Source organism: Hylobates moloch, unplaced genomic scaffold (genome assembly GCF_009828535.3).
Source record: "Hylobates moloch isolate HMO894 unplaced genomic scaffold, HMol_V3 SCAFFOLD_17, whole genome shotgun sequence".
Taxonomy (NCBI): Eukaryota; Metazoa; Chordata; class Mammalia; order Primates; family Hylobatidae; genus Hylobates; species Hylobates moloch.
Window position 1 is genome coordinate 13,188,207 of NW_026652292.1, and position 26,852 is coordinate 13,215,058.

The 26,852-nt window shown below is 42.5% G+C and overlaps 1 protein-coding gene across 5 annotated transcripts in view; it reads left to right on the plus strand.

Annotated features, from left to right (window-relative positions):
* Window positions 1–26,852, plus strand: part of TRIO (trio Rho guanine nucleotide exchange factor) — a 362,171-nt gene that overhangs the window by 136,567 nt on the left and 198,752 nt on the right. For all 5 annotated transcript variants that reach the window (XR_009210507.1, XM_032135420.2, XM_032135421.2 and 2 more), the window contains exons 4-8: window positions 5,393–5,585; window positions 9,270–9,782; window positions 11,557–11,679; window positions 15,624–15,815; window positions 22,298–22,429. Coding sequence is in view for 4 of the 5 variants with exons in the window: in XM_032135420.2 (XP_031991311.1) it covers window positions 5,393–5,585; window positions 9,270–9,782; window positions 11,557–11,679; window positions 15,624–15,815; window positions 22,298–22,429 (1,153 nt within the window). In the remaining variant the exon portion in view is untranslated. The remainder of the gene's footprint in view (window positions 1–5,392; window positions 5,586–9,269; window positions 9,783–11,556; window positions 11,680–15,623; window positions 15,816–22,297; window positions 22,430–26,852) is intronic.

Below are 26,852 nucleotides of genomic sequence, written 5' to 3' on the forward strand. Positions count from 1 at the left end.
CCAACACTGGGGATTACAGTTCAACATGAGATTTGGGTGGGGACACAGAGCCAGATCACACCAATTAATATCTCCATTTAATTGTTCCAGTTATATTCTGGAAAATATAATGCCATGCTGATATAATCTAAGGATACAGTCATGCCCGGGATAGGAGATTTGGTGTGTGTTGCAGGTTGGAGGGGTGCCTATCTATGAGGAAAGGGTGAGTCCTCAGGTGTCTCTTTTATTCCAGAAAGGCACATACTGAAGGGCATCAGTGGCGGCCATGGTAGAGTGAGAGGAGGTGTTTCCTAAGAGACTAAATGAGGACGTGTGAGAGAAGACTCGGCCATAATATGGGCTGGCTAGGTAGTAACCTTAAGGAACATGCTACAAGAGAATGATGTAAGATGGTAACAGCATAATGGGTTTCAAAGGTTGTGGTAAAGGTAATAGATCTACCACAGCACGTGGTTCACAGCACTCAACCTGTGTAGGTTGACACCAGCGGGACAAGGCAGCCATGCCCCGTCATAACAGGGCTGGCTGTGGCTGATGGCAATCAGCTTTTGGTCTTGATAGTTTGACTTGCTGGGGAAGTTCTTGCGTTTTCTGTCAGAGTATCCTTTACGAGAAAACTATCACTGTGTGGCATCAGCGACTGAGTGAGCCCTACTTATCTGGAGTAAGTTTCCCTTTCTTCTTCTGGTGTTTCTTTGGCAGCTGACCTGTTGAAATCTTAGAGTTGGAAAGTAGTTTAGAAGTTATTTATACTCACTATCATTTATAAATAAAAATAGAGTGTAAACTACTACTTACTAAGCTTTTACTATGTGCCGGGTCTGTGATAATGATGGAAAAAGAAATACAAAGGGCAGGGTTAAAAAAAAAAATCACTGCCAATCAAAATGATACTTGTCATATAGTTTAATAAAAACTAAAGTTGAATTTTATGTTCACTCGTGTGATTTAAAAAACTTACATAATTTGAATACTATATAGTGGTAACTTTGACAATTTGCCTTTTGGTCTTGAAACCTGTGTTAATAGCAAATATTAAAAATTATTCATTTATTGATATAGAAATTGATTCAGTCACATTTTGGATAATCTGGATGACCCACTTTAAAAAAAAAAAACGTTTTTTTGTAGGAAATTGTGAGAATACACAAAAGTGGAGAGGATAAGAATAATATCATGAACACACATATACCCATCACCCAGCTTCAGCGTTTATCAAATTTTGCCTATCTTGTTTTTCTCTAATTATTCCCCTGGTGTATTTTATAGCAAATCCCAAAGATCACATCATGTCACTCAAAAATTCTTGAGTGTGTAGGATGACCCTCCAGCCACTGAACAGTCACTTCATTTCAGTACCTAGGTTTGCGTTTGCATTAACTGCAGTCCCAAGTGACAAGAAATGCCATTTTGCTTGTCCTTGATTAATGAGCAAATAAGAGAGGTGGAATTAACATTTGCTGAGTGATAATGGAGAAATATTTCAGAGTAGTCCAAATTGAAAGAAGTGGCCACAAAGTGAGTCCTCTCTGGGCCCTCCCTCCCAGGGTCCTGCAGGCACTACCCCAGTGAGTGCATAGCAGCAGGAGCGCTGTTTGGTTTTAACCAAACAAATTATGTGATACAGATTTTACCAATCTGTAAAAATCATCAGCAAATTATTGGTGTGTGAATTTCTTTGGACTTGTGTGTTTGCTTATGTGTAGTTTGTAAGTCTGATGGTTTGTTGTAGTAGAGTGGTATGAACACAAGGCGTTTCTACCCAGCAGTACATTTGTGTGTATGTCTTGGGGCCTGTGAGACCTTTTGCTGTGTCCAGTGCTCCCTCGTGCTTCCCAGATTTGAATTTGAAGGCAGCCCTCCGGCCATTCCTCAGTTAGACAGTCACAGGGCTGGTGTCATATGTGAAGGGAGAGCATGGGCCTCAGAATCAGACTGACTGTGACCTCGGACACATGACTTCACTTTCATTGCTTTCCTGATCTGAAAATGTGATAATGACCTGTACATTTTGAGATCATTGTGAGTATTGAGTAAAATTATTCCTGTAATCCTGCATGGTGCTTGACATGCAGTAGCTTGCTCAGATACAGTGCAATAATTTTCTGATTTCATATTCACCCTTCTATATTCCTTCAATTACTTTCCTTTTGACATGATTTCTAGAGGCAGATCACATTGTTTTCTTCTGCATGCCTTCTAGATTGTGTGTGTCCCGCACGGTTCAACAGAAACGTGACTTGAGCAGCTGTGAGTGATTTGAGTATTATTCCTGGGGTTGCCCCTCCCTGCCCTTTTTTTTTTTTAAAAAAAAACAAACAAACAATTGTAGTAACAAGGTGAGTTCATAAGATTCATTTGCAATGAATCTTTCCACTAAATGTGTGTAGGAGAAATAAGAAGCAGCAGCAGTTCTTGCTGCTGTCATTGCAAGTCCTGCACAGTGACATTGATCTTAGAATGTCTCTCGGTGGCTGTTGCTCTTGTTACTTGAATTGTATTTAATACTAATTATGTTCTAGAACATTCTGCCTTCTTTAGAATGATTTATAGTTGCTAAATATTAATAGATAAACCATTCTTACTCCTTGTTGTCCACTAATGAAATTATACGAAGATTTTTAATTGATTCATTCATAAATAGTCATATAAAAAGATGCTTCCTTCCTCTAGGAACCAAACAAGTAGAGTTTCTCCTTTTTAGGGACCTGTGTTGAAAGGGGACCTTATTTTTATGTAAATTTTCCTTATCTCACAGATAAACATGAGGCTCTTCGGTAAAAATGCTAAAATAACTGGTTAATAAGTCACGTTTCCCAAAGAACAGTGTCTCTTAGGTGGTGGAAGGGCTTGGGGGCCCTTCTCCAGTAGGCAGCTGTTTATTAGGTGCTCGTAAATAGGACCCAGATTTGGGGATGTTTACAAGTCACTGGTGTCTTAATGATGACTGGCTTTTAACTTGATAAAAGTAGATGGATTGAAATGCTGTGCACTCCCAGCCCAGTTCATTTGCCATTTTCATTACTTAGGAAGCCGCTGGGTGGGAGCAGTTTGATCACGGAGGAAGGTGAATAGTTAATCCTTCTGTAAACTGCAAGCTCAGCGTAGCTTTTGGTTTTGTTGTTCTCCGGCTTATTCCTGTTGTTAAGCCTGGAGTCATTCAGGATTCCTTTTAAGCTTCTTTCAAGTAGAGGGGCTTTGTAGTTCATGTGCATACTGTGTAAGGCCATGTTAGGAGAAAGATGGGCTTCAAGGGAATTTATCTTGATATGGTGAAGACTGATGGTTACAGTGCAGTCTACCAAACAGCAACTAGTAAAACAAATAAAACCTATTGCCACCGTTTTACAATCTCCTGTCTTTGGTGTACTGCAGCAGAATATGTGAATCTGGGGTAGAATGCCTTACAGGGCAGCAGCCTTCCTTTGCAGAGCTCTTGGCCTCCAGGCATCTGCCTCTTCCTGCTTAGGCTGCCCTCACCCCAGTGCCTCCGGGGCCCTGGAGTTTCTGTGGAATGGAATCTCGCAGGATTGCAACCCCCCTTAGAGCCCAAGGAAGTCTAGAATGCTTAATTTCCATGACAGGAGACTTTAGGAAATGTTTCTGGGAGTCCCATTTGCCTCTAGGTTTCACGAAGGAGGTCAGAAATGTTTCTGCCTGTGATGTTACCTGGATTGTAACCCAGGACCTAATTGGGATGTGGAGGAGAAGTGATGGCATGAGGAGTATTTGAACTCATTTCAATTTACATCCCTATGGGATAGTTATTAGAAGTTCATCACATCATTCCTAATCAGTTTTCAGCATTTGGGTGATAAACTAGGCTGCTGGATCTGTTTTCTCCTCCTGGCTTTAAACACTGCTCCTCTGACTGTGAGCCACCCTCTGATTGGGTCCTACTGCTGGGCTCTAACCATACACGCATTTTTTTGGGGTGTTTATGCGATACACCCTCTTATTGATGTAGATGTCATATGTACTTTGCATTTGTAAAACGTGGAGAGCTAGTTAGTCTGATAGTCTGAATCAAGATCTAGAAGGGAATGGGGTTTGTGGGTGTGAGTTAGTTGGGAGGAGAAGGAGGGCAGGGGAGTGAGCCTGTGTAAGAGCATGCAATTGGTTTTAATTTGGAATTAATTTTATTTGCATTACTTAATGATAGCAATTAGTTTTCCAGGTTTTTAATTTAGACTAGTTTTTTTGGGAGGTAATTATCCAAAGCAGAAAAATGTCAAATGTCTTTTCTACCCTAAGGTACCTTTATGTTTGGGGGAAACCACACATGCGTATTGAGTACCGTACGTCCTAGGTATATTTCCAAAAAAGACCTTGTGGGCAGTCATTACCTGGTTACTGTCTGGTGCAGGCATCAGCAGCCTGCATAGACTGTCAGAGACCCCTGTGTAACAGTGAGGGTTGCAGTTGTTCCTTAGTGTAGGGCCATTCGGAAGCTTCTGTCACTGAAGTTGTAACCAAGTGAGATTAAGTATTTTTTTAACCTGTGTTTAAGGACACCTTGACTCTTGTTGCTCATTCTTTATTGCAGATTTGCATTGCATGTGTTTCCCATGTAGCCAGTGGTTGAGATTTAATAAAATTAGAAGCTGGCATTTTTTTTTTTTTTTAAGTACAATAATGTGGTGAGGAAGAATATAGTGACTCCTAGCACTGCCTTGACGTGTGTCAGAGGCCAGCAGTGTTAGCCAGCGTTGCTACCAGATAAAGGCTTAGTACAGTTGTGGAACTAGATTAAAACCACAGAGCCTGCCAGAAGGGTGCCGAGAACTCCCAGGGACGGGTGGTTGGTATGGAAAACCACTGAGATAGCTTCAGGGCCAGGGATAGGGTAAAGGGAATAAAATGGAACATAAGAAAGCTCTCATCATTGCCAGCCACGCTAGTGGGGGGTCATTTTCAGCATCTGGGGTGCTGGGAATCCTGGGGTAACTGCCGTCCACAGGTCTTAGACTGTCCGCAGTCTGGGTTTTGCAGGCTGTCAGGGTTTTGTACCCACCCGATGCTCCCTGGAGACCTTTGCTCGCAGGAGTGACTGGAGGAATTCATGTAATCAGTTAATGCACCAAAGTCAAGAGAAATGGGCACGGTGACCGTTGTTTTCCTGAAAAGAAGACGAGATGCAAAACCATTAATAAAAATTGAAATCTTAACAGGTTTTGCAGGTTGAACATGAAGCGTGTGTAGCCTGGGTCTCTTCCTTTATGGTACAAGGGAGGGACGAGAAGGAGCTGAGCACAGTGTGCTCCTTCCCCTGCCTCCGCACATGTCTGGCAGGGGAGGGAAGCTGGTTCTGTGGCACCCAGTGGGACTCTGACCAGACAGAATGGCAAGAGATGTAACCTGTCTTCAGCCATGTTTTCTTTCTCTGCAGCGAGGAGGTCTGCAAGCGTGGCTTCACGGTGATCGTGGACATGCGTGGATCTAAGTGGGACTCCATCAAGCCCCTGCTGAAGATCCTGCAGGAGTCCTTCCCCTGCTGCATCCATGTGGCCCTGATCATCAAGCCAGACAACTTCTGGCAGAAACAGAGGACTAATTTTGGCAGTTCTAAATTTGAATTTGAGGTAACTTCCCCTGTGTGGCTAGACCCACTAAACAAGTTGGTGTGGTTTACTAAAAGCTATTGAGGCTAATGAGAGATTTTTTTTTTAAACCACATATTAAACAGGAGCTGCATATCTTATGAACATGTGATACGTAAAATTAGTTATTGCATGAAATAACAGAGCTGCGTTCATTATCCGAGTGGATTGTTTTACCCACATGGGCTTAGGTTTCAGTTCCCTTGGGTTGGGTGATGGGCTGTTGAGTTGTGAGGCCTTGGCGGAGAAGCTTGCTGGCTGCCTTGTATTTCACTTGACAAACAGCTTTACCAGGCAGCACTGTGGCTTTGCACGGTTACAGATTCATTCTCCTTGCCTCAGCCCTGGAGATGAGGGAATGTTAGGGAGAAATGCCCAACTTCAGAGTCCCTAAGTTTCATCCTGTCATGGATAATGGAGAGAATGCATGTATTAGGCCTCTGATTTCTGAAAATGGAGCTAGTGTGTTAAAAACTGTGCGGAGTCCTGAATTCAGTTAGGCGTGGAACATTGCCGTCTTTCAGTGGTAAAAACAAAATAAAACCCTCAGCCCACTAATTATTTTCCTTCCCACTGTAACCTCCTCTCCTTAAGCTACCAAGGTTCTGACAAGGCCTTCAGTGCAGTTAGTTTAATGAGATGATTATGGGAGGAAAGTCTTCCTGCCAGCATGAAACTTGATTCTTGGCCCATTTGGAATAAGATTTTAATATTTTCTAATAAGAAATACTTTTTGGTTGAATAGATCGCTTCCTCTGGCAAATCTGCTCAAATGTTAGGTTTCAGTGGATGTATTCATATATTTTAAGGTAAACAGCAGTAATAATATTAAACATCAGACAGTATTAATGACTTAATCTTTAGGTTATAATGCTTTACTTTTCAAAGTGTTTGCACAGGTGTATTACTTGCATTTTTAAATTCTTTCCATAGTACTCATTTTTCTACCTGAAATCTGAACTTAGTTTTAAATTTGAAACTACTCAGGAGGTTTACCACACTCCACCAGAAAGATGAACCCAGTAAGCCTTTATCTTCATAGAGAATAGGAAGTAATTTTGGAGGACAGTTTATTGGGTGTTAATTATTTTCTTGATGCAGAATTGCAAGTGCATTGTATTTAATTATAAGTGTTTTAAGTAAAAATAATGGTCTGGCAATACAATTCATACAGGTTTTTCCAGTCCAGTTTTGATCTCTCCCTCAGGGCTCTTAAAGGCACCAGTTTTTCTATGAAACTTGTTAGGTTGTTACCAGCCTCTCTGTCTCTGCCAGTGATTGCCTCTATGGAGATGATTAAAAGTCCAGCAGGGCTGGGCTTGGTGGCTCACGCCTGTAATCCCAGCACTTTGGGAGGCCGAGGCGGGCGGATCATGAGGTCAGGAGATGGAGACCATCCTGGCTAACGCGGTGAAACCCCGTCTCTACTAAAATACAAAAAATTAGCCAGGCGTTGTGGCGGGCATCTGTAGTCCCAGCTACTCAGGAGGCTGAGGCAGGAGAATGGCGTGAACTCGGGAGGCGGAGTTTGCAGCCAGCCGAGATTGTGCCACTACACTCCAGCTTGGGCAACAGAGCGAGATTCCGTCTCAAAAAAAAAAAAAAAAAGTCCAGCCAACGAGAGAGGAATGGGCCTGTGGTAGGATTGTAGGCAGAAGTGCTGGATCAGGAGTCATCCCTCTTTCTACCTCTGCTGCCTTCTGCTGTTTCTTTTGCCAACCAGCACGCCAGACCAGCCCTTCATGTTTTCTCTTTTGGTTCTAGGTCACAACTCTTTCTCCTTCACCTTTGTCTTTGCATTTAATCATCCCCCTCCATGTTTTCCTTGAGGCATATTAATAGTAATCTGCTTCACATCATGATAAGGCAAAGTTAATATCTCTTGCCGAGGCCAGGCACAGTGGTTCATACCTGTAATCCCAGTACTTTGAGATTCTAAGGGAGGAGGACTGCTTGAGGCTGGGAGTTCGAGCCCAGCCTGAGAAATTTAGCAAGAGCCTGTCTCTATATTTTGTTTTAAAAATTAGCCAGGTGTGGCTGGGCACGGTGGCTCATGCCTGTAATCCCAGCACTTTGGAAGGCCAAGGCGGGCGGATCACAAGGTCAGGAGTTCGAGACAACCTGGCCAACATGGTGAAACTCCGTCTCTACTAAAAATAGAAAATTAGCTGGGCGTGGTGACGGGCACCTGTAATCCCAGCTACTTGGGAGGCTGAGGCAGGAGAATCGCTTGAAATCAGAAGGCGTAGGTTGCAGTGAGCTGAGGTTGCACCACTGTACTCCAGCATGGGCAACAACAGCAAAACTCTGTCTCAAAAAAAAAAAAAAAAAAAAATCACCAGGTGTGGTGGCACACCTGTAATTCCAGCTGCTCGAGAGGCTAAAGATGGGAGGATGGCTTGAGCCCAGGAATTTAAGCTTACAGTGTGCAGTGATCTCCACACTCTACTCCAGTCTGAAAGACAGAGCATGACCCTGCCTTTTTTTCTTTCTTTTTTTAAAAAGAGGCCGTGTGCAATGGCTCACGCCTGTAATCCCAGCACTTTGGGAGGCTGAAGTGGGTCGATCATTTGAGGTCAGAAATTTGAAACTAGCGTGACCAACATGGTGAAACCCCGTCTCTACTAAAAATACAAAAGAATTAGCCTGGCGTGGTGGTGGGCACCTGTAGTCCCAGCTACTCAGGAGTCTGAGGCAGGAGATCGCTTGAACCTGGGAGGCGGAGGTTGCAGTGAGCTGAGATCATGCCACTGCACTCCAGCCTGGGTGATAGAGCAAGACTCCATCTCAAAAAAAAAAAAAAAAAAAATAATAATAATAAATATAAAGATTTCTTGCTTAGACTGTAATTGACTAAAACTTTGTCACTGTTAAATTGCAGTGTAGTACAGATTATATACAACTCTAAGACTGTTCAGAATCACAGCAGATTATTGCAGTGAATAAAACATTGCCTCTGTCCTTAGCTCTGTCAGATGAGCCTCTGCCAGCTTTCTTGCCAACTCTTGAATATTTTCTAAATTTTTATAAACTCATTCATATCCCATCATCTGTTATTTGATGGGCAGTGGGGTTAGGCGTAGGCAAGATGAATGATAGGGTGGTCTGGTTGGAGCAGCATTCATCGTTTAATAGGCAGCCCACACGTAATTGAATTTAGAGTGATGTTGCACTTAAAAGGGTTTTGATGTCCGTGAGCAAGACGTTTGTGTAATAGCAAGTACTAGAAAACCTCCACAGAGTTTCTGGCATGGATGAAAAAGAATGGGGAGAAGAATGCATCGATGTAAGTGAAATTTCCGAATTGTTTGCTCTGAACTTGCAATTTAACCTGTTTCCTGGTTTAATGTGTCTGTTATAGTGGGTTAATCCCACCTTCTTGGAAAGAAATCTCATTTCTTTAACTCTCAAGAAATACACAATTCTACAATTTTAGGTATCCCAACTGACATATATGTGTTGCTATAATGAATTTGTCTTTCATTGTACTGGTAATGCTTCTTTCATCTGCATTTATTTTTATGGGGCCAGAACCAGGTATGTTATGTTTTCTATAAATAGATTACTTTAACTTTGAAAACCTGTGACTGAGCATTGCAAATTGCATTATGTTAAAACTATATAAAATTGGTTCATCTTCTCATACGTGATTTTTTTTCCCTTAAGACAAATATGGTCTCTTTAGAAGGCCTTACCAAAGTAGTTGATCCTTCTCAGCTAACTCCTGAGTTTGATGGCTGCCTGGAATACAACCACGAAGAATGGATTGAAATCAGAGTTGCTTTTGAAGACTACATTAGCAATGCCACCCACATGCTGTCTCGGCTGGAGGAACTTCAGGACATCCTAGCTAAGAAGGAGCTGCCTCAGGATTTAGAGGGGGCTCGGAATATGATCGAGGAACATTCTCAGCTGAAGAAGAAGGTGATTAAGGCCCCCATCGAGGACCTGGATTTGGAGGGGCAGAAGCTGCTTCAGAGGATACAGAGCAGTGAAAGCTTTCCCAAAAAGAACTCAGGCTCAGGCAATGCGGACCTGCAGAACCTCTTGCCCAAGGTGTCCACCATGCTGGACCGGCTGCACTCAACACGGCAGCATCTGCACCAGATGTGGCATGTGAGGAAGCTGAAGCTGGACCAGTGCTTCCAGCTGAGGCTGTTTGAACAGGATGCTGAGAAGGTAAAGACGGGGGAGGCTAATGCCTCAATGGACATGGGGGAAGCCAGCGCTGGTGGGTTCGGGTGGAAGGAAAGAGAAAAGGTGGAGAATGGTAAGGCTATACTCACCGTGTGTGCTCTAAACCAGCGAGAGTCATTTCAGAAATGGCACTGAAATCTGTTTTCCAGTTTTACTCGTTGTGCAATATGGTGCTGTTTTAGAAATTTTGAGTTCAAATTACTTATGCTTTGGTCTAGGATGCCTGTAAGATAAGAACGATATTTTCACTTAAAAGAGTGAACATTTCGGCCATGCTCACACCTGTAATCCCAGCCCTTTGGGAGGCCGAGGTGGGCTGATCACCCGATGTCAGGAGTTTGAGACCAGTCTGGCCAACGTAGTGAAACCCCATCTCTACTAAAAATATGAAAATTAGCCGGGTGTGGTGGCACGCGCCTGTAATCCCAGCTACTCGGGAGGCTGAGGCAGGAGAATCGCTTGAACCCATGAGGCAGAGGTTGCAGTGAGCCAAGATCGTGCCTTTGCATTTCAGCCTGGGCGACAGAGTGAGACTCCGTCTTAAAAAAAAAAAAAAAAAAAAAGAAAATTTCACAGGGTTATGTTATTGACAGAACACCATTCCAATCTATTGAGTATGTTTTTAAAAATCAAGACGAGCAATGGGTTAAAAGTAACAGTTTCTGGGTAATATAGTCGGTAATCACCTCTAGTCTCATGTTTTATTCTTATGTACCAGGCAGACCAACTGGTCAAAGTGAATCCTTATCAATTACTGGCTAATTGAATCTTAGCAATGTGGAAACTGGGCACTTACCCATAGGTATGTGTTGCAAGCCATGAACATGGGTGAATTAATTATTGAGTTTTATTTGAGCTCATTGAATTTTATATTACATGGACAGGAGAATATTTTGGAAAGTAAAAATCCACGTTAGAATTCTTGGATGTAAAAGGACTTTTCAAAAGGTGATAATCCAGTGTTTTTATTACTAAAGCTTTTAACGTATCTGTCAGTGTTCTTTTAAGTAGCGCCTTGTCTAAGAGACTGGAATACGTTCCTTTCAATTACTAGAAGACCAGGTTACTGTCACTGGGATTCTGGTTCAAGTCATGGTAGCAATGCTAATTGATGATAGTCATCTATATTTTCTTAAATGTTTTCATTGCAAATGTCTTAATTGACATCCTTGTCCAAGTAACATCTATATTGAACCTTAAGGGAGATGTCATTGTTAGTTTTTCCCACCTTTTTTTATTTTTACAGTAAATTTTATGTTTTTGCAATCTGCACAGGTGTCTATGTACTTCTTGATTAAACAGTGGAATCTTTTAGTCGTTGATATTTCTGTCAGTAACCTGTGGGCACAGCAGAACCCATCCAGAGACCCATAAGTTCCTAATTTCACCCTAACGGGTCTTTAATTGAAGCTCACTGTGGCAAATTAAGTAGTTCAGCATGGCAGGGAGACTGGGCTGAGAGTCAGAGGATCAGTTTTTAATCAGCCTGGGGGATTAGAGTAACTCTCTTTACTTATCTGCTTCTTAATTCCTTGTCTGTAAGAGGAACACATCAGATAAGATTTTCTGGTAGGTCCTGCAAGTTCAGAACTGCTGACTTGTTCTTCGAAGTAAAGACTCTTCTGAGAGAGTCAGACGGCGCTTGAAGTTGTCCAAGGAAGGAAATTGCCCTTTCTTGGTACTGCCCCATCTGTGGGCCTGTGTCAGCAATTTCTCTTTCTGGAGTGATTGCAGGTTGTCTTTTTCCTTCCGGTAGATGTTTGACTGGATCACACACAACAAAGGCCTGTTTCTAAACAGCTACACGGAGATTGGGACCAGCCACCCTCATGCCATGGAGCTTCAGACGCAGCACAATCACTTTGCCATGAACTGTATGGTAAGACACTCAGAACAGCTGGACCCTGGCATGTGACAGTGTTTTAGCAAGTGGGAGGCATTTGGCAGATCCTGTGCTGGGGCTTTCAAGGGGCCCTCAGAGTGGCTGTTGATTGTAGCAGCTGACCTTCACATGGAGGGTGTTCCCTAGGGTTCCATTGTCTCAGTATCCCACATTTCAAGTTTTAAACAAAAATGAAAACAGGCAAACAGACGAACCAGTGAAACTTGAACCAGTGACTTGTCTAGTTCAGCACAGACACTTGGGATGCCGGCTTCTGTGCTCCGCCTCGTAGGAGCCCATGGGGGCCCCAGCAAAGCTGCTGGGAGGCACAGTGAGCCCCCAGGATGGAGTGCTGTCAGTTTGCTGGCTGCTGTTCGTGACAGCAAAAGGAGCAAGCCCGCTGCTGACCTCAGGGCACTCGCTAGTTCTCCTGAGGTATGAGATTTCTTTCCAAGCTGAGCTGGAGGACTGGGGTCTGGCCCTCAGCCTTGCCTGGGATCCCCTGGCCCTCTTTAAGGTTATTGCATCTGCTACCCTTGGCTGTCGTGACTCCGTCAGAATCTTAGAGGCCAGATAGGGGACGACTGTAGGACTACATCACAGAAACCAAAACCAAACCAGAACACTGAATTTTGAGTAGCACTTCTGTTACAATTTTATAGTTAATGTTACTAAAACTGTATGTTCTATAGGACATTTGCTTGCCTCTGTAGTCTGTGAAGCTTCTAGAAATTTCCTCTTGAGGGACAAGGAGTTTTGGTTTGGACTTTAAGCCAGCCTTCTGAGGATTGTCCACCCTTTAACCTTGTAACATTTGTTGTAGAGCATTAAAGCAGTATGAACCAGCCTGGGCAACACAGCAAGACCTCATCTCTAAAAAAAAAAAAAATTAAAAAATTAGCCAAGTGTGGTGGTGCACACCTGTAGTCCCAGCTATTTGGGAGGCTGAGGCTGGAGGATTGCTTGAGCCCAGGAGTTGCAGGCAACAGTGAGTTATGATCATGCCACTGCATTCCAGCTTTGGTGACAGAGCAAGACCTTGTCTCAAAAACAAAAATACAAATAAAGCAATATGAAGACAGGGTTTTTGTTTAAGTTAATTCAGTAAGATGCCATTTAATTAAAATGTAGTCAACTAGGTGCTACAGTTTAGCTAGTTTCAAAGATAAGATTTTGCAATATAATTTTTAGTAATAAATGCCATCAGAAAGTTTTACATCTGTTCTAGAATTTAAAGTAAGAGAATTTCTGGTTCGAATCATCAAACCTGGGCATAGATAAAAATTTGTAATTTGTAAAAAATTACTGTCAGTTTTTTTAGAATTTTCTGAAACTTTTGGCAAGAGGCCACTCAGTCTGCTATGCCACATACTTTAAAAACTAGAAATACTAAAGTATGTGCTAGAAATGAATAGAAACATATATTCTCTCTTCCCCCTTTCTTCAGCATTATTGGTGGCAGATTTAGGACTCAAGGGAATAGGAACCATAGCGTAGAAGACAGGAAAATGGGTTTTGGACGTAGAAGCTTTTAATTCTGACTTTCTTATTTGCCATGTGACCTTGGGAAGGCTGTTTAACCTCTTCAAGCCTCAGTTTCCTAATCTGTAAACTGGAGGTAATACCTGCCTTCCATGGTATTACATGTATATGTAAAATACAAAACATATTGCTTGACACATAGTAAGTACTGTATAAATGTTAATTCTTACCAGTGATGTTATCAATATAATTAAAGATGCAGTTAAAGCAGGTAAGAAACTTAAAAGTATGAGTTACAGCTATTTCTTTGGGGGGTGGGGGTTCGAATATATTTTCTAATTTTCTACAATATACTTCTGTTACTTTTCTGAGTTAAACTTGTAATACAACGCATCTGGGTAGCTTGGTGCCATGAAGGTGATGCCTGCTGGGGAGCTTTCTGGACCAGGCCTGCTCCTCGTGTTGAATACCTCCATGAATCCCTAGTATCTGTGGCATTTAATAATGCAGGGCAAGGGTATTTAACCTGCAGCCCCTTCTGCTCGCTATAGTGTTTTGAACAATTTCTGACAAAATAAGGTTACTAAATACCAATATGCCAAGTTAACAGCTTTTAAAGAAAGCACATTAAGGGATACCAACAATTATGTATGTTCTACTATAACAGATATCTGTAAAAACTATGATGATAAGCCTGTAGGTGTAGGTACTTTTAATTTAGGGAATTGCACATTACCATATTTATGTCCAGGCTGTAGATTTAGGCTGTATGCCACCATACTCCTTTATGTGTACTAGAAATGATGGAGAGATGGAAAACGCATCATACATAGACTAGTAAAGTCTGTTTTTATATAAAAGTAATACAGGAAGCTGTAACAATTTAGGAATGGGTGAGTATGATCAGTGGTTGTCACAATAGAGCCATCCAAAGGGACATCTATTCTCCAGATCCTAACAGAGTGCATCTTGTGCTTTTCCTAACAGACCTGTCAGACTGGCTTTTTCTCTTTTAAGGATATAGAGAAAGCAAAATTAGCAAATCTAGTTTCTTGTCACTTTACTAGGAGGGAGGAAAAGAGAGAAAGGATGCACTTGGGAATGGGAGGCCTTGCTTTTAATTTACCAGATGCCAGTTAGAGCGTTAATGCCACACGAGCCAGAGAGGTCACCTCACTGAGCATGGCTTGACTGTTGCAGCCTCTTTCTGCGACTCCAGACATGTGATGTCTGTTAGCTGATTCTAGCCTTCAGATGCAGCCTGGAGATGTAACCCTGAGGCTGGAGTCCTGTGGCTCTAATCCCAGACAGAGGCAACTCCACCAAGTTCTGGTTTGGGTCAGAAATAGAGGGAAAGGATGAATAAAAGAAGATACAAAGAAAGAATGAACAAGTGAGTTCTTTCAGCTGCTTACTTGGGTGGACTGCAGGCAGCAAGGGACAGGAAGGAGGCTGTTGTGGGGTCCCTGTTCGAGGCAGTGGGAGATTGGCTCAGAAGGGTTATGTGGGAAGTGAGAGAAGGGGGAAAAGTGTAGAGGAGTTTGGACAGATCAGGAAATCAGATTGGGGCAACACTGAGAGGAGCCAAAGAGGTATCTGCGATTTTGGGGGACCCATGGGGAGGAGTAATGTGGTAACCGTGAAAAAAAAAAAAAATACGTGAACAACAGCAACTTCGGATTTGCTGAAGGTCAGAATCTCGCACCACACCACATGATGCGATACTGAGCCTTAGAGAACCTTGGAGGTGGAAAGGGAAACTCCATAGTGAGAGCTTGCTCTGCAAAAAGGGTGGGTTTTTTAAAATCCCTATTTTTGCAATAAACTGATAGACTTGGAGATAGGAATTTTGACAGAGTAGAAAAGCTGTATTTAAAATTTGAGCATAGCGTTGTTGTGTTTTTACTGCAGTTCATATTCCTGGGAGAAGGTGGATCTATTTACAGAATATTTTCTGTTGGCACCAAAAAATGACTTGGGCGTATGTAGAAAGGAGAGCTTGCTTTCACACAAATAGCCTTTGGTTGCTAGGTACGTGTTTTTGGGTTTCTGGGTTCTAGTTAAAAACCAGAGCACTGGGTCCCTCAGTTCTCCGTGACTGCCTGGCAGCAGGCTTGCCATCTGGACCCTGTTCAGTATTTGAAGCCAAGAAGTGAGTAATAGTATATTTGTGTGCACCCACTTGTGTATTTGATTGCTTTGTGCTGAACAATTATGCCTTTCAGCTAGTTGATTTGTAATTTTACAGTTTTAAAAACAGAAATGGAAACCAATACTTCAAGTTTATGGAAATCTAGAGAGCAAATGTGTATAATATTATATATATCAGGTGATGCTCCTGGGAGAGATGTGATCACTGGTAGAAGCCTGTGTTTCAGCAGGTGGTATCTGGGCTTCTTAGAAGGGAGCCTCCTATTTGCTGTCCCCTGAGGAGCCCTCTTTTCCTGCCCACTTTGCAGAACGTGTATGTAAATATAAACCGCATCATGTCGGTGGCCAATCGCCTCGTGGAGTCTGGCCACTATGCCTCGCAGCAGATCAGGCAGATTGCGAGTCAGCTGGAGCAGGAGTGGAAGGCGTTTGCAGCAGCCCTGGATGAGCGGAGCACCTTGCTGGACATGTCCTCCATTTTCCACCAGAAGGCGGAAAAGGTCAGTGCCTCGAACCCCCTGCCCATGAGGTGGTAACCAGAATAGTTCCTCCTCCATGAATATTGATGTGTGTGCAAACACTCTTGTGTAGCACATACTGTGAGCTCCGCATGTGAGCTCTGAAGTCACTCGGCCCTGAGTTTAAATTCCAGCTCTTTTAGTCCTTGCTGCGCAACCTTAGGCAAGTGACTTAGCCTCTCTGTTTTGTTTTTTCATTTGTAAAGTGGAAATAAAAGTACCTGCTTGAGTGGACTGTTGATGTAAATGTGATGCTAGGTGCCCTACACAGCGCCTGGCACAGTAAGCACTAAGAAGTGGCAGCTGCTCTTCTCTTCCCCTCCTCTCCTGGCTCCTTCTTTCCTCTTATTCTTTGTTGATAGTGCTTTATTACTCCAATTGGGATGCTTTGGTAGCAAGGAACAGAACGCCCAGCAGTGGCGCGGATGTCAAGGGTTTAGTTTTCTCACAAACTGCGAAGTTCTAAGGTGAAGGCACCTCTAGCTGCATGGCTATGGAGGGGTGGTGTCAGCTGCCCTCAGGCTTGCTGGGCCTCCCCTCACAGTCAGGGCAGCACACCTCAGCTCCACGCACCAGCTCCTCCTCAGCCACAGTGCCCACCCTCCGCAGGGATGGCTGTAGCTGTCTTTGCCTGCCACTTTATAAGGGAAACATTATTTCCAGAGGCCCCGCCCCCAGCACACTTCCCCTCAGTTCCCATTGGCTAGTCCTGGGGTACACATCCGTGCCTTGCTGCAAGGGGTGGGGGAAAGGGTGGATCTGGTGTTGAGCCTCCTTAGGGAGGTGCTGCCAGCAAGGGTGAGGGAGGAAAATGGCTTTTTTGGGTACACAGTTGACAGTGTCATGTCTTTCATGATTATAAACGTGGCTACACGGCATCTGACTTTGGCTTCATTTGTTGACAGATGTGCTGTGTCAAAATTTCTAGTTTAAGAAGTAATGGGTAATATACGCCCCCAACACTCCCCACACCTCCACTTAAGCAAACTTGCTTAAACAAACACTCTGAAAGCAGCAAAATGAAAGGGATTTGCTCATGACTCAGACTTTATTATTGGAAGGTGAGCAGCACAGTGAATACCTTTTCAGGATGTGGAGAAAGGGCATAGGAACTTTTAACCACCAGAAGACACATATATGGGGAAGAGGAAAACGGTTGCTTAATTTAAAAAGGAAAAATATCAGTGTATCTTCCTCAGGGTTAATTTCTGAGGGAAAGACTGGATTCAGGGATTTGCACGGATGCTTCTTAAAAAGGAAATAGTATCTCTTTAATCTAGAAACAGTCTCCGTTGAAGAGTGAAGAAGTCAGTAAAGGAAGATAGAGGCCCCAACTTGCCTAGAATTTTGGCAGGCAGTCAGAATGTTGCACAAGACACTAATTAGCAGTGATCTCAACTCTAGAAACCTTTAAAGTATAAAGCAAGAGAGGAAGCTGAGTGATATATAAAGAGAAACAAACCTTCATAGCACCATGTAAAAGCTGAGAGTTTCAATGATAAGGATTTTTCTATTTTCTAACTTTTTGCATTTGACTAATTTTGTGATAAAAGATAGACAAAAGCCCACACACAAAAACAACTTTTTAAAGTAACAGGAACTCCTTCAGCGTAAATAGAACCATCTTCATGACCCTGTAGCCATCTCTGATCCTTATCGTTGTACAAAATAGCAGTACACTCAATCATCAAGGTGATATGAATGAATTTGAAGCAGGATAAGCTGCGTGGGTGAATGTCAGGCTGAAGCATAACACACAGAGAACATCTTTCATAAACATGATGAGATTCAGAATTGTAAATAAACCCAGAGATTAATTGCTACTGTGACTTGCCTGAAAATAATCTAGAAACATGGGTGCCAATGGGGCATTTTCCTTCCAGGGTTTCATTATAAAAAATTTTAAACATACAGCAAAATTGAAAGAGCCTGGGGTATTCTCATCTGGATAAAGCGAATGACTGTAATTTATGGATTTGAAGGAAATGAAACTAGGTGAACACATTATTGAACAGAATTTCATGGGACTCTGCATAAACTGTAAGGGCGCCTGAAGTCTCAGTGCATGTGAGGTGGCCAGAGAAGAAGCCAAATAGGAGCGAAGGGACAGTAGCCTAATGAAGAAGGGGCCCAGCGTGTATTCCAGACCTTAACGAAGCAACAAGACCTGCACGTAGACAACCGAAATGCACAGATGGGAGATTAGGACGTCTTCAGAAAGGCAGTCCTTACTTGCAAGTAAAAATGTATTGTGTCTCATCCCCCTCACTGAAGAAAAGTAAGATCCTTGAAATTCTGATGCTCCTCGCTAAAGTAGTTTTCTTTTCCCAAGAGAGCAATCCCAAGACTAGGTCAACGTTGTTCCCTCGTTTTAAATGATTTGCCTTCTAGTTATGCTCAAGCTGTTTTCATAAACTCAGTCTGGAAAGGACCAGAAACTTGGACATCCTAAGTTCAGTTTCCATCATAGTCACCTCTTTGAATCACATCCAGAGTGTTCATGTGGAATTTAAATCTGGTTAGGGGGACATAAGGCTCAAATATGTGACCCATGGTTAACGAGCTTACTAACGGCAGCCGCCTTCTCTGTAAGGATTACAGCTCTTAGCTGCACCGTCCAGCCCTGCCCCCTCTCTCCATGAGTGTTCTTGTGCTAGCATTTGCTGTGGCTTTATAAACATAACTGAAGTTAAAGCTAGATGAGAATGATGTTTCATAGATGCTATAACTTCCATAGATGTGTCAGCCAGTCTGTCTTGTGTCATCTCCAGTGAAGGTGTGGGATCACAGTATCTGTTTGCAGGTATGTGGACACACAACCACAGTGTTAATGCTGTTACTGGTAGCTGTTACTTAGGGGCTCCAGCCTTCGCTTGTCTTGGTCATGTGGTATATCCACAGGACAGACCCTTTATAGTAAGAAGCTTTCACAGCAGATACCATTAGAATTACATTTTTATAAAACAAAGTGACTTGATTTTGCTATAGCTTAAAATATCCTTTTACTGTGATCTCAAGCTGCACTGCCCATTGTGATGGCCTGTCACCACGTGTGGCTATTGAAGCTACTCAGAGTTAAATAACAAGATGGTAAAATCATTTTTAAAAATAGAATTAAGTTAAAATGTAGTTGCTTATTCACCGTATCGGGAGCAACATGTGGCCAGGGGCTACTGTAATTGACAGCACAGATACACATTTCTATCCGCCCGGGTAGTGCTTGCAGAGGCTTACCTACAGAGTGAACCACACATCTGATCACTTTAATTTGTCTATGACTTTAGGCCTTCTGTACTTTGATAATAGCCAAAAATAAAGTAACAATGTTTGTATAGTTCTTTAATATTTAGAGAACTCTTTAACATGAAATCTCATTTCATCCTTAAATCAGCCCGGTGGAGTAGATGGGACTGTAGTATTATTGTCCTGATAATCTGTATGGGGAGCGATTTGGCCATGTTTCCAAAGCTAGAACTTTCGCTGAGGTCTATGGCTAGGTCTTTCAGTTCCTGACATAATAACAAACTATTTCACAGTTGCATTAATATTCTTATAAAAGTTCACTTCCCATAAATATTTTTAGAATTAACATTTATTATAAACATGACATAAACGCAAGTTCTAAATCTAGGAAATTTCCATCCCTTTGTCTCCTAAGTCCGGCCGAGTGCCTGTGCTCAGCTGAGGCTCCGTTAAGAGGTGGCAGGGGTGAGAGATGGATGGGAGTGCAGTTCACTAGCTTCAAGGATCCCAGCTGTGGTTGGTGGTACCCAGAATAGGCAGAAGAAATGAGTGGCTCCCAGATTGGAGGCCCCCTCTCAGCAGACAGAGAGTAGTAGAGTAAATGCTTAGGAAAAGCAATCTGTTAATTATTTATCCAAGTTCTTCTCTTAAAGCTGTGTATATGAATCACTGTTCCCTCCTCTGCTTGCCTCTGTTTTGCAAACTGGCTGATCCAGGCTTCCTTCATCGTTTATTCAGCAACACTTTCTTAATACCACCATTCTGCTCAGCTTCAGGATCCCCAGATCTGAAGTAGGCTCCTGATCTGAATTGACAGAGCAACATTTCATTCTCTCCCACTCTCCTGCCTTTACCCCCAGTCCACCAGATGCTTTGTGTTCACATATTTTGATCTATGGAGCACTTAAAGCATCAGATACTAAGCCAGCTGCTCTGATCTCATTAGACTGCAGTAGCCACCTTCTGTCTTTCTCATCTCCTAGGTGTCAGGCTCTGTGCTAGACATGTTCCCCCAGCATTGCAGTCCCAACCTGGGTTACTCAGGATGGTAGCACGTATGTGTGTATATGTGTATCGGAGTGAGGGAAGTACCAGGTCCCCCCTCTTATGATATAAGTATCGTATTAGAAGCTTTTCTAAGAGGTTCTATTATGAAGGTACCTGTTGAATTTCAACACCAAACTTGACCTCAGGATGCTTTTTCTTTGTGGAATACCTGTTGACACCCTGTTCCCTGTTCCATGCATCTCGGAATGGGGATTGCTGTGCTGGTGCTGTTGGTTTCAGACCCTCTGAGCATTCAGCCTTTCAGAAAACAATCAGGCCTAGAGCTTGCTCTGTGGAGTCTAGGATTGTGTCTCAGAAATAAAGAACAGAAAAATGATGCTGTGCAAAACCCTCTGTAAAACCATGGCTAGGATTATTTCTGTCACTGGGCTGTTATTAACCCAGAAAAAGGGCAGAATCCTTTTTCCACAAGGTTTTCATGTAGCACACCATCTTTCCCTGGCTATACTTTTTCAGAGAAGTATAATCAGTGCCGTCTCAGGATACTTTAAGAAATTATAAGTTCTAATTACAGGAATATGTAAAACTTCTTGAATGTTTTCTTTATTGGTTGTTGCTTCAAAAATTGGAGTCCAATAGACTTTAATGATTTCGATACAGTGATATGTTAGTCTGATGCTTCTGTTCATTAAATTATGAAGTATTATATAACTGAAATGTGTTTCCACCATGTTCTGTCAGAGCGTTTTGATCTTAAGAATATGTTGCAGCTCCTCTTGGTTTTGGGTGTTCTGCAGTAGCCATTGTCCGGGAGCACTTAACTGCTGACTTAGACCTGATGATTTATTAATGATGATGGTTAACCGCAATCAATTTGTGTTTGAAAAACACAATAATTTAATAATTGGTATTAAATGCAATACGGGAAGATGGTAGAGTGAAATAGAGCTCAAAAATACTGACAATCATCTGACCTGACCAAATTGACATTTATAGAACATGACACCCAAGAAATACTCAGTTGACACTTAATGCCATATGAATTGGCCTCAAGTCCTAAGGTCTGCATAGATATTTTTCTGCACTCAATAATAAAAGGATTTTCATAAACAGTTATTATTTGGGTGACTTGTCTATTTTAATGTCCTAAAAGTAAACTGGGAGTTTGTTCTTATATTTTAAGGGAATTATAGCACATTTCTTTCTGGCCAGTCGAGTATTGCATTTCAAATAGTCATCCTCTGCATTCCCTGCTAAGTAAAAAGATGTGTGAAGAACAGGAATAAAGAGGTTAAAACCGAGGGAAATGTGTTGATGTCTGTTTGGCTTAATTGAATTAGCTTTTTTAATTGGGCCTTCCGCACTTGCCTTTCACTCTTAACTGTGATGGATTTCGATAGGATCTCCCTAGGAAATTTGGCAGTGATTTCTCAGCTGTTGATGCATCCTGGAGATGGAGGGTGGCAGTGGAGGAGATTGAGCCAGGGTTGGGATGGCAGCTGCAGGGCTGTTCGCATGGCTCAGGCTTTTCCCATTTCCGTGCAAATTGGGAAGGATGGGAATGATGCCCCTGCCTCCTTAAGCCTTTCCTAAGATTCACAGAGAAGTTCAGGCCCCTTTTTCTTGGTCTCCTTTTAATTCTGGTGTCAATTTCCTTTTGAAACATAGCGGAATGGACTGGCTGCTCTTCCTTATTTCAGATAAATGATTTTTAGATATCTGGAACTTTTTCATTACATCTCAATGTAAAAGGAAAGGAATAAGGCTGACGTGTAGCTGCAGGGAGAAGGAGCATCCTGCTGTTGAGCCCTAGTGAAGGCGCACATGGGGAAGTCATCTTTCTGTCCTCCCTTGCTAGGAGTGCAGGGCAGTTAGAAACGTGGATTCACAGGTGGATTGGGAGAATTTACCAGAATGCCCAAAACAGGACTGCATTGCTCCAGGGGCACACACAGACCTGGGCAGCAGTCAGCTGAGGCATTCCTCTGAAATGCGGATTCCTCGGACTCACCCCAGTCCTGCTGGAACCCACTCTGGGAGTGGAGTCCAGGAGTCTCATGTGAGTTGAGGATGCGATTTGAGGTGGAGAGTCAACCGTGTTACATTCTTAGGATCTCCCTCAAGTCCCCTAATTTTCAAAACCATGTTAAAAAATGTCCACTTCTCAATATAAATTGTCATTGATAGAAATAATCTTTTTTTAACCTTCCAAGTATATGAGCAACGTGGATTCATGGTGTAAAGCTTGCGGTGAGGTAGACCTTCCCTCAGAGCTGCAGGACCTAGAAGATGCCATTCATCACCACCAGGGAATATATGAACATATCACTCTTGCTTATTCTGAGGTAAGTGGCCAATTTTACTTACATTGCAAAGCAGCATCATTTTTGCATCACAGTACACTGGAAGCTAGAAAAAAAAAAAAGTTTTGGGTAGCCCAGAAAAAGTTTATAGATTTCAAGTCAGGCTGCAGTTTAATTGTTTAGCATTTGAACCCCTCCGTGTGTGTGGGGTGGGGTGGGGCAGTAGGGGAAGCAGAATGGTGTGCAGGCAGTAGACTTTCCGATAGAGTGCTTGTATGCTCATTTGCTACAGTCAAGAAAAGCCTAGTCTTTTTTTCTACATGTATTTTAAAAATGTATATTTTGTGTGCTCTTCAGTCTAGTCAAACTCAATTTAATCTTCCCAAATGAAACCTTTTAGAGAAGATGTCTAGATTGCAAGGCACACATGTGTCTATTTTAGAAATATAAGTGTAACATTTTCTTTATTACTTTAGGGTATATTACATTATTTACCTAGTGAATCCCTGCTTTATTTTCTGCCACCTTCTGTGCCAGACCTTACAGTGTTGTAAGGACTTTATGTAATGACTGACTTAATGCTCACATACTGTATCTGTCCCTGCTGTTACAAATGAAGGAGATGAGTCACAGAGATAAATGACTGCGCCAGGTCAGCAGCTAGTGGAGCAGGGTTAGCCCAGGCAGGCAGGCTGCCTGTTCTCAGTCACCACCCTCTGCGGCCTCTGTGCCATACCACGTGGTAGCTGCTTGATGACGCAACTTTAGATGGGTTGACGAGTACCACCCTTGCCCATGCCTTGTTCATCTGGCCCTTGAGACCAGCCTGCCTTTGTGATAATAGTTACGTTCCTGGAGATGAAGGCGAGGGGCGTAGAGAGGAATTCTGTGTCCTTACTTTTCTGCAGGGTTTTCTCCCTGAGTAAGAAGCATCTATATCTACAATGTTCTATGTTAATATGAAAGATTATTGCAAGGCTTCTATAAGAGTTTCAAAGCACCTGGAAGAGTGCTGGGCAGTGTAGATGTTTAATAAATACTTTCTGTGTTTAAATCTAAATCTTGATCCAAACTTGTCAAAGTTGTTGGGAAAAAACTGGCCATTTGCATTTCATTCTGATATTTCCTGTTGTGCTTCACTGCCCAGCTGTCACTCTCATATCCTTGGGCCTGGCTCTCTTGACCTCCTAGTGTCCATGAGCGAATTAGATGGACATGTGATTTGCTGCTACAGTTTTGTGTCTCATAAAGATGTTTTGGTCAATGATGGACTGCAAATAAGACAGTGGTCCTATAAGATTATAATATTGTATTTTACTGTACTTTTTCTATGTTTAGGTACACAAATACTTAGCATTGTGGTACAGTTGCCTACAGTATTCAGTACAGTAACATGCTGTACAGGTTTGTAGCCTAGAGCAGTGGGCTGCTCCCTATAGCCTCGGTGTGCAGTAGGCTGCATCGTCTGGCTTTGTGAAAGTCCACATTGTGATGTTCACACAAGGACGAAATTGCCTAATGATTCATTTCTCGAAATGTGTCCCTGATACCACGTGATGTCTAACTGTATATTTGCTTCAGAATGTGGGCAGTGCTTCTCTTTCCTGTAGCAGCTGATATTTGTTTGTTTCTCTAGCCACTTTTGCCTAATAAGATACTTGAAATGCTACTTGAAAATAAGTTTTTTCAGGTAGCATTTCGTGTCGGCTATGGAATTAAGAAAGTCAACTCTGTATTGTTTCTTAATTTTGCACCAATGTTTCTTAACTAGTTTGGTTGTCTAGTCTGTTAGAAACTATTTAAATAAGTGATAGCCTTTTCTATAGTAAAACTGAAAATTGAACACAGTTATAATTTTTTTAATCACATTGGCTCATGAGGATTATGTCACTTCTAAAAACCATCAAGTTCTTTCCCCGATGTGCCATCTCTATGCATTGTCTAATTTTGACCTGTAACACAGAAAGCAAATGACCCTGTTAATTACACATGTAGTGAGGCCTCCACTCATCTGCTTATATGAATCTCTTGCTTTGGAGCTGTTCTTTGAATGCAGTGGTGGGCTTGCAGCCAGCTGTCTGCATGCCCTTGCCCTTGCCAGACCAAGATGGGATTGAATAGCCTTCATTTACAAGATGATCCGCAGGCCCTGGGAATACAGTCTTTGTGCATAACTTAAATCAGAATCACCTTGACCCAGCCAGTGTCATCCTCCAGCCAAGCTGGCTCTTTCAGTCTGCTTGTTGCTCTTGGTAGTTTTCGTTAAGTATAGAATCTCCTAATTGTTACCAGTGCATTCTGTAAAAATGGGGCATCTTGACACAGGAACTTATGTTTACCTGTGCTGTAGTTTTATTTGATTTCCATTGGTACTAGTATCTCAAAATAATTTGATAGGAAGTTAAACAGCCTCTCAAACTGAGGTCTTAGATGGAATTTTAGCCTAAGAACATGTTTGCAACTGAGCTATAAACAAGGAGACAGTAATTTGAACTGGATGAACTGAAAGGATTTTCAGTAGAACAGAATGAATTATTTTGCCTCTTAAATTATTTACATTTTGAAATAGTTTCAGGGCTACAGGAAAGTGGTAGAATAGCACAGAGAACTCCCACATTGCCTCGACCCAGATTTTCCAAGTAGTAGAATTTCACTAAATTGCTTCACCCTCTCTCCTCACTGCCTCTCTCTCCAGTCAGCAAAGCACCATTGATACAACATGACCATCCTATCTACAGCCCCTGATCCTATTTCCCCAAGTGTTCCAACGATGCCCCTTTCTCTTCTGGTCTGGGGCACTGTCCAGCAATGTGCACTACATTTAATTGCCATGTCTTATTCATCAGTCTCCTTTAAAATGGAACATTCTTTAGTCTTTCTCTGCCTTTACGTCTTTGACATACTTAAAGAGTACAGGCCTTCATTCTTTAGATGGCCCTCTACTTCTGGTTGCCCCCAGTTCTCGTAGGCTGACTTGGACTGTGCCTTTTTGGCACTGCATGTCCTTCTCTGGGTGTCATCCCAGTGGATACAGGATATTGACCTCTCCAGCTATGAGTAGTGTTCATCTTGGCCACTTGGTCAGATTGGTGTCTGCAGGGTTTCTCCAATGCACTGTCACCATTTAAAAAATTAGTCTTTGCTGCACATTTTGTGGGCAGCTACTCTAATAGAATACCAGTCTCTGTTCCTCATCAGACTTCTCACAGCCATAGTTTCCACTGAGGATTTCTGCCCATAGCAGCCACCACTGTGATGATGATCACCTATTTCCATTATTCCTTCTGTATTTATTAGGTGGCTTTCTAACATAAGAATGAGCTGTATTTCCTTTCTCTTTTGTTTGTTTATATCAATATGAATGTATGAAATCTTACTATATCGGTCGGTTATAATTTGATCCTCTTTTGATTCCTAAATTGTTTAGACTTGGCCAGTAGGAGCTTTTTTCTGTATCTTTTTGATATGTCCTTATTGTCCTTTGAGCACTTGTTCCCAGCTCATTTTGTATTTTCCCTGCCTATCCTGGGATCACTCGTCTCACTAAGTGGGATGGTTCCTTACAGTATTGTATGGTGTTTAGAATTTTAAAGACCTGGGTTCTCAGAGTTTTGTTTGTTTGTGAAGTGTCACTGCTTCTAGGCCCTCTTAGCAGACAGAGTTAGGAAACATGAATGCCATCCGTTCACCCATCCATCCATCTATCTATGCATCCATCGCTCCACCTAACCACCCATTGTTCATCCACCCAACCACCCATCCATCTACCCAATTACCCAGCCACCCATCCATTCATCCATCTATATCCATCCATCCATCCATCCATCCATCCACACACCCAGCCACCCATTCATCTGTCCATCCATTCAGTCACCCATCCATTCTTCCATCCAACCATCCATCCCTCCATTTATCCAATCACACATCCATTGTTCTATCCAACCAATTACCCAACCACCCATCCATCCATCCATCCACCCTCCCGACCCCCATCCATTTATCCATCCATCCACCTAATCACCCAATTACCCATTCATCTGTCCATTTATCCAATCATTCATTCATTAATGCATTCATTCATCCAACCAATCACCCAACCACCCATTCATCATCCATCCATCCATCCATCCATCCATCCATCCATCCATCCATCCATCCTCCTAATCACCCAACCACCTGTTCATCTGTCCATCCATCCATTCAACCATCCAATTACCCATCCATTCATCTATCCAACCAACCACCCAATCACCCATCCTCCATCCATCCACCTACATTCATCAATCTACCCATCTACCCATATCCATCCATCTGCCGTATCACTCAATTGCCCGTCCATTGACTCAGTCACCCAACCACCCATCCACATCTGTCTAGTCCATCTCTCCATCCACCCAATCACCCAGCCACCTATCCATACACCCAGTCACCCAACTGTCCATCTCCACCTCATCACCCAACCATC